The sequence below is a fragment of the Lethenteron reissneri genome, chromosome 10, assembly GCF_015708825.2.
Source record: "Lethenteron reissneri isolate LAM-NWPU_2019-01 chromosome 10, ASM1570882v1, whole genome shotgun sequence".
In the NCBI taxonomy this organism is placed as follows: domain Eukaryota; kingdom Metazoa; phylum Chordata; class Hyperoartia; order Petromyzontiformes; family Petromyzontidae; genus Lethenteron; species Lethenteron reissneri.
The window spans coordinates 10582247-10594783 of record NC_083788.1 but is presented as its reverse complement, the minus strand read 5'-3'; the positions used below and the strand labels follow the sequence as shown (position 1 = coordinate 10594783).

Sequence of the window (12537 nt, the reverse complement as noted above, 5' to 3'; positions counted from 1 at the left end):
CGTTACGTGTGTGTGTGTGTTGAACTTCTGTTGCACCGTACGTAGCCAACCGCGCCCGCGTACGAAGTTCTACTCGGGGCGAAAAAGCTCCCAGGGGCGTGGAGCGAAACGTCGTGCCTTGAGGGCCGAACGTCACGCGGCTGCCCCCCGATTCCCCCGCTGAGCTGGGTGGTCACCGGGGTCCCCGGGGCAAAGGGGATCAAGGGGGACCTGCGGCACGAACCCGTGGGCTGGTAGAACTGCAGGCTCATGTTGACCACGGCCCTGCGCACGTCCACGTCCAGGCCGCTGTAGACCTTGCGGCTGAACGCTCCCACTCTGCGGCACAAAGTAGGTGTTCGTGTGTGTGGTGTGTGTGTGCGGTTTGTGTGGTGTGTGCGTGTGTGGTGTGTGTGTGGTGTGTGTGTGTGTGGTGTGTATGTGGTGTGTGTGGTTTGTGTGTGGTGTGTGTGTGTGGTGTGTGTGTGGTGTGTGTGTGGTATGTGTGGTGTGTATGGTGTGTGTGTGGTGTGAGTGGTGTGTGTGTGTGGTGTGGTGTGTGGTGTGTGTGTGTGGCGTGTGTGGTGTGCGTGTGTGTGGTGTGTGTGTGGTGTGTGTGCGTGTGTGTGGATACATCCTTTAATCAATGAGGCCGGTCTTCTAACGGGCAAGTCCAAAATGGCAACCAAGACTTGTTAATGGGATTATTTGCGACACTGTGTCAGCAGTTGGTGCACAAACAACAACAACAATAACAAAAACGCAACACGTCTGTCAAATACCTTTGTTGAGAACACTGCGGCCTTGAAAGGAAAAATACATGGTAGGGATATTTTATATATATATATGTATAGGATTTAGCCCTTAATGTGATTATTGTGCAGCATTCGTTAGATGCAATTCGCACGAATGACACTAAAAAAATAAAAACTTAATTTATTACGTTAATTTCTATAAGGGAATGGATTTGGAGCTCAAAGTGGAGGCTCGTCCACCAGCCATGGCATGAGGAAGCAATTGCAGGGCTGCATCTTTGCCTCATCGATTAGGTCAGGTAAAGTTCCCACCGTAGGCTAGGAGATGTCAACTCCCTCGCCTGGTACGCAGGAGGTCGTGGGTTCGATCTCGACCCTGACGCCTGCTGCTGTGTATTTGAAGTTGCGGTGCTTCCCTCACCTCTCTCTCTCCCCGTGGTCGCGTGGATTTTTCTCCGGGTCCCCCTCCGTATTTCCCTCCACATTTAGAATCAATGTCGCACGTTTCAGGGTATGTGGCCGTTGTACGTTTCCACGCGATAACGCCGTTAATTTCGCGGCGCTATCATTTGCGCTGGCCAGGGTCGCTTCTGAAAAAGAGCTACATAGTGCAGCTTGGTGGGGGGGGGTGGGCCTTACCCGGTGAAATACACAAACCCCTAACTCTGACCCCAACTCTGACCCTGATCACGACTCCGACTCTAATGGTAGCCACTCACCTTTCCCCTAACTCAAACCCCCACGCTAACCTGAACGCTGACCCTAACTCAAACCTTAACGCTGACCCCGAGGCCTGACCCTGGCCGTGTCTGCTGTCCGTGTGCCAGAACCAGTAGTAGCTTGTTTTAGTTGAATCACTATAAACAATGGCACGTGTCCAGCCGAGGCCCTCACATGGTGGCGAACTTGTTGCAGCTGACGGCGAGGGGCACCGACAGGGCCGTGTCCGCGTCGAGGCCGGGCAGGAGCGGCCCCAGTTGGCTCGCGTTGAACCACCGCGCCACGTCGGCGTCGCCGAGGGCCGTCACGTTGACGCGGAGGACGGCCCAGGCGCCCTGCAGGAGGGCCCTGCTCTCCGGGACGCCCAGCCGCAGTAGGCTGTGCACCACCTGAGTGGGAGTGGGTTGGTCGGTGGGCGGTTAGGCGAGAGAAAACTGAAGCACAAAGTGCAGCGACCCCCCCCCCTTCACTGCCCCCCCCCCCAAGTAGGTTCAAGAGGTTGTCGGATTCGTGAATCCATTACGGGCGAATTGAATGTCAGCTCAGATTCAAATTGTAATACATGTGTAGTGACTGTGAATGTCACTGTTTGGTGCCGGGCTTACGAAGCCACGGCGGATAATGTGTTGGCATGATGTGTAGCCCCCTTACTGGGCGTAGTACCAGCCCTAGCGGGGCTTGGGTGAGCGCTGGTCAGCGCGGAGGCACCACGTACAGTGTGTGGTGCGGGCTCCCGGTGAGGGAACGAGAGAGAGTGTCAGCCAGTCAGGGTTACGTTGGGGCATGATACACTGGCTGACCTGCTGACACGTGACCGGATGATATTGGAGGGGGTCACCGGTAGACGGGGACCGCTGAGCGGTCACGTGGTATAAAAGAGCTCTCGGGAGCCTTCGGGAAAGAGCTCGAGAGATGTTGAAGGTGGGCGGGGCGAGGGGCGGAGCCAGCCCCAGCCCAGGCCGATATAACGGGGGCCCCGTGAGGGGCTCGGGGTTCTTCGTGTTGCTGGTGAAGAAGATCCACGTCGGTTAAAAGAAGCCTCTAGCCACGCGGTCCTGGACCCAGCTTGTGGTCCGGGCCAGGATAGCGAACCGTGTCTAGTTCTGCCATAGCGTGGCTAGATGGGCGTTCAACACCCGAGTGTAGGTTGCGTTATGTTATGTTGGTAAAATATCTCCCAGTGATTATTGGTTACATGACAGATGGAATCAGGACCAGTTCAAATCATCGTCACCGGCGTTGGCCGTGAGCGGGAATCGAACTTGGGTAGCCGGGTTCGTAGGGCAGTGCGCTCACCGCTCCACTCACAGACACGCACACACTCACACCTGCTGGGTGATAAGAATCATCCCCAACCTTTGATTTAAAATACAGAGGGGGGTGGAGTGCGTCTTGAAATCTGGACAATACGCTAGTTATCGGTAGTTATCGTTGCATCGCAGCAACGTTCAGTGACACGCGACGCGGACTCGAACCTCATTATTGAAGCTTTCGAGGAAGTCGGAGAGTGGTCCCAGCGAGTAGCTGGGCTCCTGCGGCTTCAGGCGGGACACGAGCTCCCGCAGGGCGGGGGGCTCCCGCAGGAGGCCGACGCTCGCCACCACCTTGCCCAGGGTGTCACTGCTCACCTGCGCCAGCACGGAGTCCTGGGGGGGAGTTGGGGGGGGGGGGCACGGGAGGTGGTGGAGGAGGAGATGGACACGGGGAGGAGAGGAGGAGGATAGGGACACGGGGAGGTGGAGAGGGACACGGTGAGGGGGATACGGGGAGGAGGAGAGGGACACGGAGAGGAGGAGAGGGACACAGGGGGGGAGGTGAAGAGGGACACGAGGAGGAAAGGGACACAGGGAGGTGGAGAGGGACACGGGGAGGAGAGGGACACGGGGATGAGGTGGAGAGGGACACAGGGAGGAGAGGAGGAGGAGGAAAGGGACACGGGGGAGGTGGAGAGAGACACGGGGAGGAGGAGAGGGACACGAGGAGGAATTGGAAAGGGGCAGCAGCTGGGGGTTCAGTGATGTCACAGAAAGAACCGGCTCTGTTGCTCTAAATCGCTCAGCCCCCAGGGTCCCTTGCGCTGCGCGTGGGGACTCCGTGTCCACAGGCGAGCACGAGACGGAATGTTGCGATGGGCCACGTGGTTGCGCGAGATGGATGGTGACGACACCGGGCTGTGAGGGATGGCGATGGTGTGGATGGCACTTTATCCAGCAGTGGATAGCTCTACCTGTCAACCCCTTATCAGTGCCCTACCTTATTACAGACCAAATCAGACCGTATTGGTCACCCCGTGCCTCTTATAAATCTCAACGTCCATCCTACAGTCCCATCATCGCAAAGGAGAAATACAACAATTTTTTTTATACTCAACTTCCCTGTACAAGAATACTGGTAAACCGCATGGGTTGATTTAACATGTAGTTGTAGGCTTTCGCGACCAATATCATCCATAATACGTGTTTATGTTTTTTTTGGGTTAGATCGCGTAAATATAAATGCGTCGTTAAACCCGCCACCTGTAATTTCTATGCATTCATTAATCACCTCCCCCCCCCCCCCCCCGCTATTTACGCGATCTAACCCAAACAAGCCCTGCATTCTTACACATGGGTTGCCACGGTAGGGGATAGACCCTGGCCACACTCACGGAGAGACAGGCGAACTCCCGTGCCGAGAAGGCCCTGAGCGTTGACACGCTCGGACGCCCCCCGGTGATGAGCGCGCTGAGGCTGCTTCTGGCACACGGACAGCACACACGGCCAGGGTCAGGCCTCGGGGTCAGGGTTAAGGTTCGAGTTATCGTCAGCGTTAAGGTTAGCGTGAGGGTTTGAGTTAGGGGAGAGGTGAGTGGCTAGCGTTAGAGTCCGAGTCGTGATCAGGGTCAGAGTTGGGGTCAGAGTTCGGGGTTAGGATTAGGGTTAAGGTTAGGCATTTAGGGTCAGCCTTAGGGTCAAGGTTCAGGTCAAAGTTAACCTTAGGGGTTATATTTCGATTTCAAGCTTTCGTGACTGCAGGGATTCATCTTCTTAGTTATTTCGATAAAGTCACGACAGACCTGTTCTTCACCTGAGGACGGCTGCTTGCATTGTGGCCGAAACGTCGTGAGAATTATTTTATTATGTTTTATTTTTATTATTTTATTAATTCCCTTCTACGTGACTTTACCGAAAGAACCAAGAAGACTTATGGGTTATGTTCAACAACAGGGTTAAGATCAGACCACGTGCGGTGGTGCACATCTGCGATCAGGCGCGTCGGAGGCAAGGGTTGGTGGGTCACAGTCGCTGTCTGTGAAATGCGCCGACCCGCCCGGCAGTAAGGCGGCGTGGGTACTGGAGTCAGAGCCACTTGGATTCGTGAATCCGTCTGTGTGGACCTGTGAGTACTCTCCCCTGGCCGCCCGTGGTGCGGTGTTCTCCAGCCATTCCACGCAGCAACAAAACGACAACCCCGTGTCGTGAGAAAAACAAAATTGGAAACTGCGCCAAGCATCTCAGCGCGGGACCCTCCCGAGAAGCGGTCTTGAGACTCGGTGCGGCTTGCCTGCAATCGATAAACCAGGGCCGGATGAAGGTTCGTGTAGGCCCCAGGCATTTCTGCTTCGTGGGCCTTCAGTGATAACTTCTACAGCTGCCACTGCTGCTGGTCCAATATTACTGCCGCCGCTGCCACTCGCAGAGAGCGACATTGGTCGTGTCAGCTGATTCTAGATTTGAAGCTTTCGTGACTGCAAGGATTCATATTCTTAGGTTTTTTCGGTAAAGTCACGTGACTTTACCGAAAAAACCTAACAATGTGTCAGCTGATTTTTAATTGTTCTTTCGGCCTGCGGCGGAGTCAAAGGGGGTTCTGTGGTGTGGACTTGGGGGTCATGGGGACAGCATTTGAGTGCTTTGTTGTTTTGTTTCATGTTGTTTATGAATGCCTACCGTTGGTAGATAACACAGTTGTATCACTTTCACGGGAAGGACAATATCATGACGAGGTTTGTCGTAACGAGAACACCGTCTTCTCAGAGGTCACTCACAACAGCCCCACCCAGTGGGATTGTCACGAAACGCCACTGCACTCGCTAAAGCTGATTTTTTTAAAATATAAAACTGTCTCTTGCCCTGCTCTCTATTAACAATGAGATTGTGCGGGTGGGGGGCACCATTTGAAGATGTTGTTTGCTGTTTTTGCAATAAAAAAAATCTCGAAAACGTAATCTCCGGTGTCAATTTCTCTCTCACCTTATGAAAAAAAACATTTACATGACTCTGCCTCTCTGTATATACACAGTGCCTATTCTCGCTATATATAAATACATATTTGTTTGTTATTCAAGAAGATATCCTGGTAAAAACTCATTGTTATCATACAAATCAACAAAAAACATGGTCACATTTTTTTCGTAGTCCCTAAGCACAATGCTGACTGTGCCTACTGGATATTACGGCCCTGAAATAAAAAAAAACAAGTGACAAAGTTACTATGACTGCGTTTAGCGTGGAGTAGTGGGCGCAATGGTTCACACACTGCACTATGGACCTGGTGACCAGAGTTATATTCCAGGCCACGGCTAACATCACGTGGCAATCTTGATTTGAAGCTTTTGTGACTGCAGGAATCCATACTCATGTGGCAAGTGCTGTCATTAAATCTGAATCTGGCATGTTACCCCATCGCACCCAACCCGCACTGACCGGCGTGGTGAAGTATGGTCAAACATCATGTTATTATAATTATTCTAAGTAAGGATGCTTATATAGATGATGATGATGATCACGTGTCGTGAGATGTGTGATGATGCTGGTCTCTGCGTCACTCACGTGTCCACAGCGGTGCAGTTGAACACACCTTGGGGGCAAGGGGGCGGGGTGGAGGTTGTGAAACACGAGGGGGGAGGGGGTAGAGTTGTCAACTGCGTTCTGTGCTCTTAACGAATAGCACAGATGCCGAGCCAGGGCGCATTCCACATTCCCACGGCGGGGCCCAGTCTGTCTACGCATTTCTAATCAACACAATGTATCCATCCACTTCCCTGCACCACGCGTTATCAGCGATGGAGGAGATGACGCTTGCAATCGATGATGATGATGATGAAGAATATAATGTAAAAAGGTGTCAGTTTTGTTGCCAGATAGAAGGGTAAAGAACCAATTATCATATTTTTACTGGCAAATGAGGTCCCCATAGTGTAGATGTTTGCCCCGAGCTCTCATACTCTGATGGTGCATTGTCTTTGAGTTGTGCGCCTTTTGGCGTCTTCTGGTCCAACCCATGTGAGACTAGGCTCGAAGGAAAGCTGTCTCGGGTGTGGACCAATCAACTTCAAGGACAGTGCACATTATCAGAGTTATGTCTTTTGTTTGTATTTATGACTGCAGGTATTGCGGTCAATGCAAACATGACTCCTTGTAAAAAGGTGTCAGTTTTGTTGCCAGATAGAAGGGTAAAGAACCAATTATCATATTTTTACTGGCAAATGAGGTCCCCATAGTGATGGTGTCGATGTTAACTATAATGATGACGATTGTTATAACGATGGCTATGACGATGGTTATTAAACGATTATGCAAATTGTCGCCCAAGTATTTTATACAACGATGATAACGACGACGAGGAAGATTATGATTGTTTGGGAGCCCCCCCGTTGTCTGACTCAAGGAGTAAAATGATCCCGTGTCAGAGTAAAGTTCGTAGTGTGGACGAGAGAGGAGAAGGCTGTGTTTGAATGAAGGCCGTGGTGAGCGAGCGGTGGTGAGGAGGACGGGTCACTCACCCGTACTGGGCTGAGACTTGGGCCACACCGACACAGACAGGGAGAGAGGGAGACATCAACCAGAGCAGCGGTCAGAGGGGGGGGGGGGGGCACTGCCTGTGTATCCGAGTCTCATCAGCAGTCTCTCATCACCACCACCATCACCACCTGCCCATCACCACCTTCCCATCACCACCATCACCAACCATCCACCACGACCATCACCCACCATCTATCTACCAACACCTTCCCATCACCCATCACCATGCCATCACTGGGCTATGCACGTAAGCATTTTAGCATTGCACAGCCTCCTTGCCAAGCAACGGCTGGATGAAGACCGCCTCCCTACGCTGTGTCCGTCGGTCATGGGGGGGGGGGGGGTACTGGTTTTTGACCATACTTCACTGCGGTGGTCATTGCGGGTTTATGAAGGCGAGGGGAGAGATAGGGTAGGGGGGTGGTGATTCTGCATGCAGATGTCACTCACCACTGATGGCAAGCCGTGGCTGGAATTGGAACTTAGGGCGGCACGTTCAGAGCGCCCTCATTCCACATGCAACATCGTGCCAGCGTTCCACGTTTACTCGGCAGCGCGCTAACCGCTGCGCTACCGGTCCCTGACCCCCATCGATTACTCTTATTCTTGCCATTACATTTACACCCGCACCACGTGCACAGGTGTAAGGCGAAGCGGTTCCTTACCTGGCCACGCACGAATATTGTCCCTGAACGAGATAAAGACAAAGACACCCGGTTAGCCCTGGACTGCCGGGGAGGGGAGAGTGGCTCAAGCGTCGTCTAAGCAATGCATGACGCTCGTGCGAACGGAGTTATGTGGCCGGCGTAACACCAGCGCCCGGCCGCCTTTGTCTCCCCAGTGCCGATGCAAAAATAAAACACGAATTTATATTTGCCGCTGATTTCATAGCGCATTGAACTCCGCCACCCGCACCACCACCGGACACATGAACAACAGCAGAGGCAGCGTGCGTCGACTGACCGAGATGACTGACAGATGCACCAGCTGTGACCCCCACCGAGATGACTCACAGAGGCACCAGCTGTGACCCCCACTGAGATGACTGACTGATGCACCAGCTGTGACCCCCACCGAGATGACTGACTGATGCACCAGCTGTGACCCCACCGAGATGACTGACAGAGGCACCAGCTGTGACCCCCACCGAGATGACTGACTGATGCACCAGCTGTGACCCCCACCGAGATGACTGACTGATGCACCAGCTGTGACCCCCACTGAGATGACTGACTGATGCACCAGCTGTGACCCCCACCGAGATGACTGACTGATGCACCAGCTGTGACCCCCACCGAGATGACTGACTGATGCATCAGCTGTGACCCCCACCGAGATGACTGACAGAGACACCAGCTGTGACCCCCACTGAGATGACTGACTGATGCACCAGCTGTGACCCCCACCGAGATGACTGACTGATGCACCAGCTGTGACCCCCACCGAGATGACTGACTGATGCATCAGCTGTGACCCCCACCGAGATGACTGACAGAGACACCAGCTGTGACCCCCACCGAGATGACTGACAGAGACACCAGCTGTGACCCCCACCGAGATGACTGACGGATGCACCAGCTGTGACCCCCACCGAGATGACTGACAGATGCACCAGCTGTGACCCCCACCGAGATGACTGACAGAGGCACCAGCTGTGACCCCCACCGAGATGAGTGACAGAGACACCAGCTGTGACCCCCACCGAGATGACTGACAGAGACACCAGCTGTGACCCCTACCGAGATGACTGACTGATGCATCAGCTGTGACCCCCACCGATATGACTGACAGAGACACCAGCTGTGACCCCCACCGAGATGACTGACTGATGCACCAGCTGTGACCCCCACCGAGATGAGTGACAGAGACACCAGCTGTGACCCCCACCGAGATGACTGACAGATACACCAGCTGTGACCCCCACCGAGATGACTGACAGAGGCACCAGCTGTGACCCCCACCGAGATGACTGACAGAGGCACCAGCTGTGACCCCCACCGACATGACTGACAGAGACACCAGCTGTGCCAACAGACACACGCAAAGACAAAGATTCCCCACCCCCGATAGCCTGAACAGACTGTCGGGGCCAGCGCTGTTAGCGAGCGCCTATTAAGGTCGCACGGCGCACGTGTCAGGAGGTGTTGCGGCCGGGACCGCGCAACTCCCGAAAGTCCGGGGTCCTCAGTGCTGCTGTCCACGTACAGCCCACTGTGGGATGTGCCTATTTTAGGCTGAGTATACCTGGGGGAGCCTCGGGCCATGATCATACGGATATAGCAATTGCAATCGGTAAGGATGAAAAGCATGATGGCCTATGGTCTTCATCTTCTTGGTTCTTTCGGTAAAGTCACGTAGAAGGGAAGTAATAAAATAATACAAATAAACATAATAAAATAATTCTCACACGGAGACAGCTGTAGACAGCTGTAGAGCCCTGGTCTCACACGGAGACAGCTGTGGAGGTGTACGGAGACCCTGGTCCTCACCTGGAGAAGGAAGCAGCAGCAACAGGAGCAGCGGCGCGAGACGCAGCCCCATCGTTCCCCTTCGCGAGACGACGCCGACGAATTGACGGTCCGATTGGCGCACCAAAGGCCAACCTCGCCCGGTCACTGCTCAGGCGATGTCCCCTCCGCGTGGCTCGCTCGGCACCCCATGGCAAACGGCCGTGACCGGCTCTTGATCGAGTCGGGTCAGTGGTGCGATGGGATGAGAGTTCCTTGATTCCAATTTGATGAGCGGCACGAGCTGCCCCGAGTTTCTAAGTCCGTGCAACAACAACAAGAAGAAAAAAAATACAAAGATCTCCCGTGTAGCCTGTAACAGACTGCTGGGGGCAAGTGTTGTTAGCGAGCACCTATAAAGGCCGGCACGGCACACGAGGGGGGTGTGGGTGGCCAGCACCACGCCCGGCCGCCTTCGTCTCCCCAGTGGCGATGTTTACACACTGCACCAGGTACTCATTTCAGGCTGAGTCGACCTACACACACACACAGACAAAGACCCCCCTATAGCCTTAACAGACTGTAGGGGCAAGTGCTGTTAGCGAGCACATACACACACACACAAAAAACGCACCACACAATGACCCCCCCCCCCAAATCGAACTCCACCGACCGCTCACCCAGCCAGCGACCACACGAGCGAGCCGGTGATGAAGACGCGACGGGGAAATGCAGAAAGCCCCCACCCTCTCCTCCCCCCGCCCCCCCTCTCCTCCCCCCCTCTCCTCCCCCCGCCCCCCCCTCTCTTCCCTCCCCCTGCCCCCCGAGGAGAGTCGCTCGCCCACTCGAGGTTCGCGACGCGAGCAAAAATCTGGTCGGTGCGCGAGGCGAGGAAATAAATAATGAAACGGGGTTAGAAAATGTGCACCGGACGCCCCTGGGGAAGGAGTGGTGGGGCCGGGGAGGTAGGGGGGAGGGGAAGAGAGGGGTGGGGAGGGAGGGGGGGATGAAGGGAGGGAAGGGGGGTTCTTGGGGGAGTAGACCAGCTCTCACCTGTGGACAGGTGTAGAGGTGGAGGGAGATGCTCTCACCTGTGGACAGGTGTAGAGGTGGAGGGAGATGCTCTCACCTGGGGACAGGTGTAGAGGTGGAGGGAGACGCTCTCACCTGGGGACAGGTGTAGAGGTGGAGGGAGATGCTCTCACCTGTGGACAGGTGTAGAAGTGGAGGGAGACGCTCTCACCTGGGGACAGGTGTAGAGGTGGAGAGACCAGCTCTCACCTGTGGACAGGTGTAGAGGTGGAGGGAGATGCTCTCACCTGGGGACAGGTGTAGAGGTGGAGGGAGACGCTCTCACCTGGGGACAGGTGTAGAGGTGGAGGGAGACGCTCTCACCTGTGGACAGGTGTAGAGGTGGAGGGAGACGCTCTCACCTGTGGACAGGTGTAGAGGTGGAGAGTCATGCAACTCAGCTGGAGTCAGGCCTCTCCACCTGAATCCAGGTGCGAACAGGTGCGAAGCCCTTCGCCTCAAGCGACATCACGTGGTGTGAGGATATTCAGACGCCCTGCTGGGTGACACCACGTTCTGCTGCACAGGATTGTCAGCATTGCCGTCATAGCTACTCGGGGTGTGACGACGTCATTGTCAAAAGCAGTTGGGAGCAAAATCTGAAAAGGCCGGGAGGTGCTTGCAATCACAGGGACAGGAAGAGGCACACGCGCTAGGGAGAGGCGTTACGTTGACTACATCATCATCGTCGTCGTCGTCATCATCGACGATCATCACAATCAGTGATGATCAATCCACCGCGGGATGAAGGCGTTCGCCGAGAACGTCGTCATCTCTGATGGGGCTCTGCGTCGGTGGCAGTCGACCTGGATCCTGCGCACGAGATGACTTCATCGCATCCGTCGCATTGCTTGATCAAGTGATGTCCTCTCAAGACGCGCCTCGCTCCTTGGCTTCCCACTCCATCGCTGTCCATCACCATTCCTGACCGTCATTGATCCCTTTTGGCCACGTGGCCACGTTTATCGACGACCGTAACTGTCTGTCACGTGCGATTTGTTCTCCCCAGGTTAGCGCGTAGCAGGCTTTCGCGCCCAATATTATTCATATTTAAGTTTTTTTTTTCTTTGGGTTAGATCGCGTAAGTATGAATGTGCCGTGACCCTGCACCACCCGACACAGCTAATTAGCAAGAGATCTGTCACGTTAACAAAACGCTAATTAGTTACTACTTCAGCCCACCGATGTGTTGGAGAGCAAATCCACAACATTTACAATTTGAGCACAGTGACGTTTCGCCGGTAATTACATCAACCAGCATCATCGGGCGATTTGCCAGAATAGTGAAGCCGTCCGCCTGCTTCCGGTCTTAAATAGAGCAACAGGAGGAGATCGTCACTGAACCCAATCAGGTGCAGAGATCTCCCCAGTGGCGATGTTTACACGCCGTACCAGATAATAGTGTGAGGTTCAGGACCGATAAAGACAATCGTCACTGGCGTTGGCCGTGAGCGGGAATTGAACTCGGGGCTCCGGGTTCGTAGTGCAGCGCAGCACAGCTAACCGCTCCACTACCGCTGAAAGCTGATCTCACCTGGGGACAGGTGTAGAGGTGGAGAGACCAGCTCTCACCTGGGGACAGGTGTAGAGGTGGAGAGACCAGCTCTCACCTGGGGACAGGTGTAGAGGTGGAGAGACCAGCTCTCACCTGGGGACAGGTGTTTGAGAGCTAACCGCTCCACGACCGCCCCCCGACATCACTTACACACACACAGACACCACGTGCACCGCTCACGCAAGCAAGACACGTGTTGTGTGTGTGTGTGTCTACGCGTCGTGTCA

General features: G+C 54.5%; 1 protein-coding gene across 2 annotated transcripts in view; it reads right to left on the bottom strand.

Moving 5' to 3' along the window:
• Positions 1-10403, bottom strand: part of LOC133340554 (uncharacterized) — a 45527-nt gene extending 35124 nt beyond the window's left edge. The window contains exons 1-9 of one of the 2 annotated variants that reach the window (XM_061548855.1): positions 10365-10403; positions 9727-10001; positions 7903-7925; positions 7219-7234; positions 6266-6293; positions 4102-4189; positions 2930-3100; positions 1629-1843; positions 224-318 (exon numbers count right to left, since the gene is read on the bottom strand). In XM_061548855.1, the coding sequence (XP_061404839.1) occupies positions 224-318; positions 1629-1843; positions 2930-3100; positions 4102-4189; positions 6266-6293; positions 7219-7234; positions 7903-7925; positions 9727-9778 (688 nt within the window). In that variant the 5' untranslated portion in view covers positions 9779-10001; positions 10365-10403. The other variant, XM_061548856.1, reaches the window with a different exon arrangement.
• Between the last annotated feature and the right edge of the window lie 2134 nt (positions 10404-12537).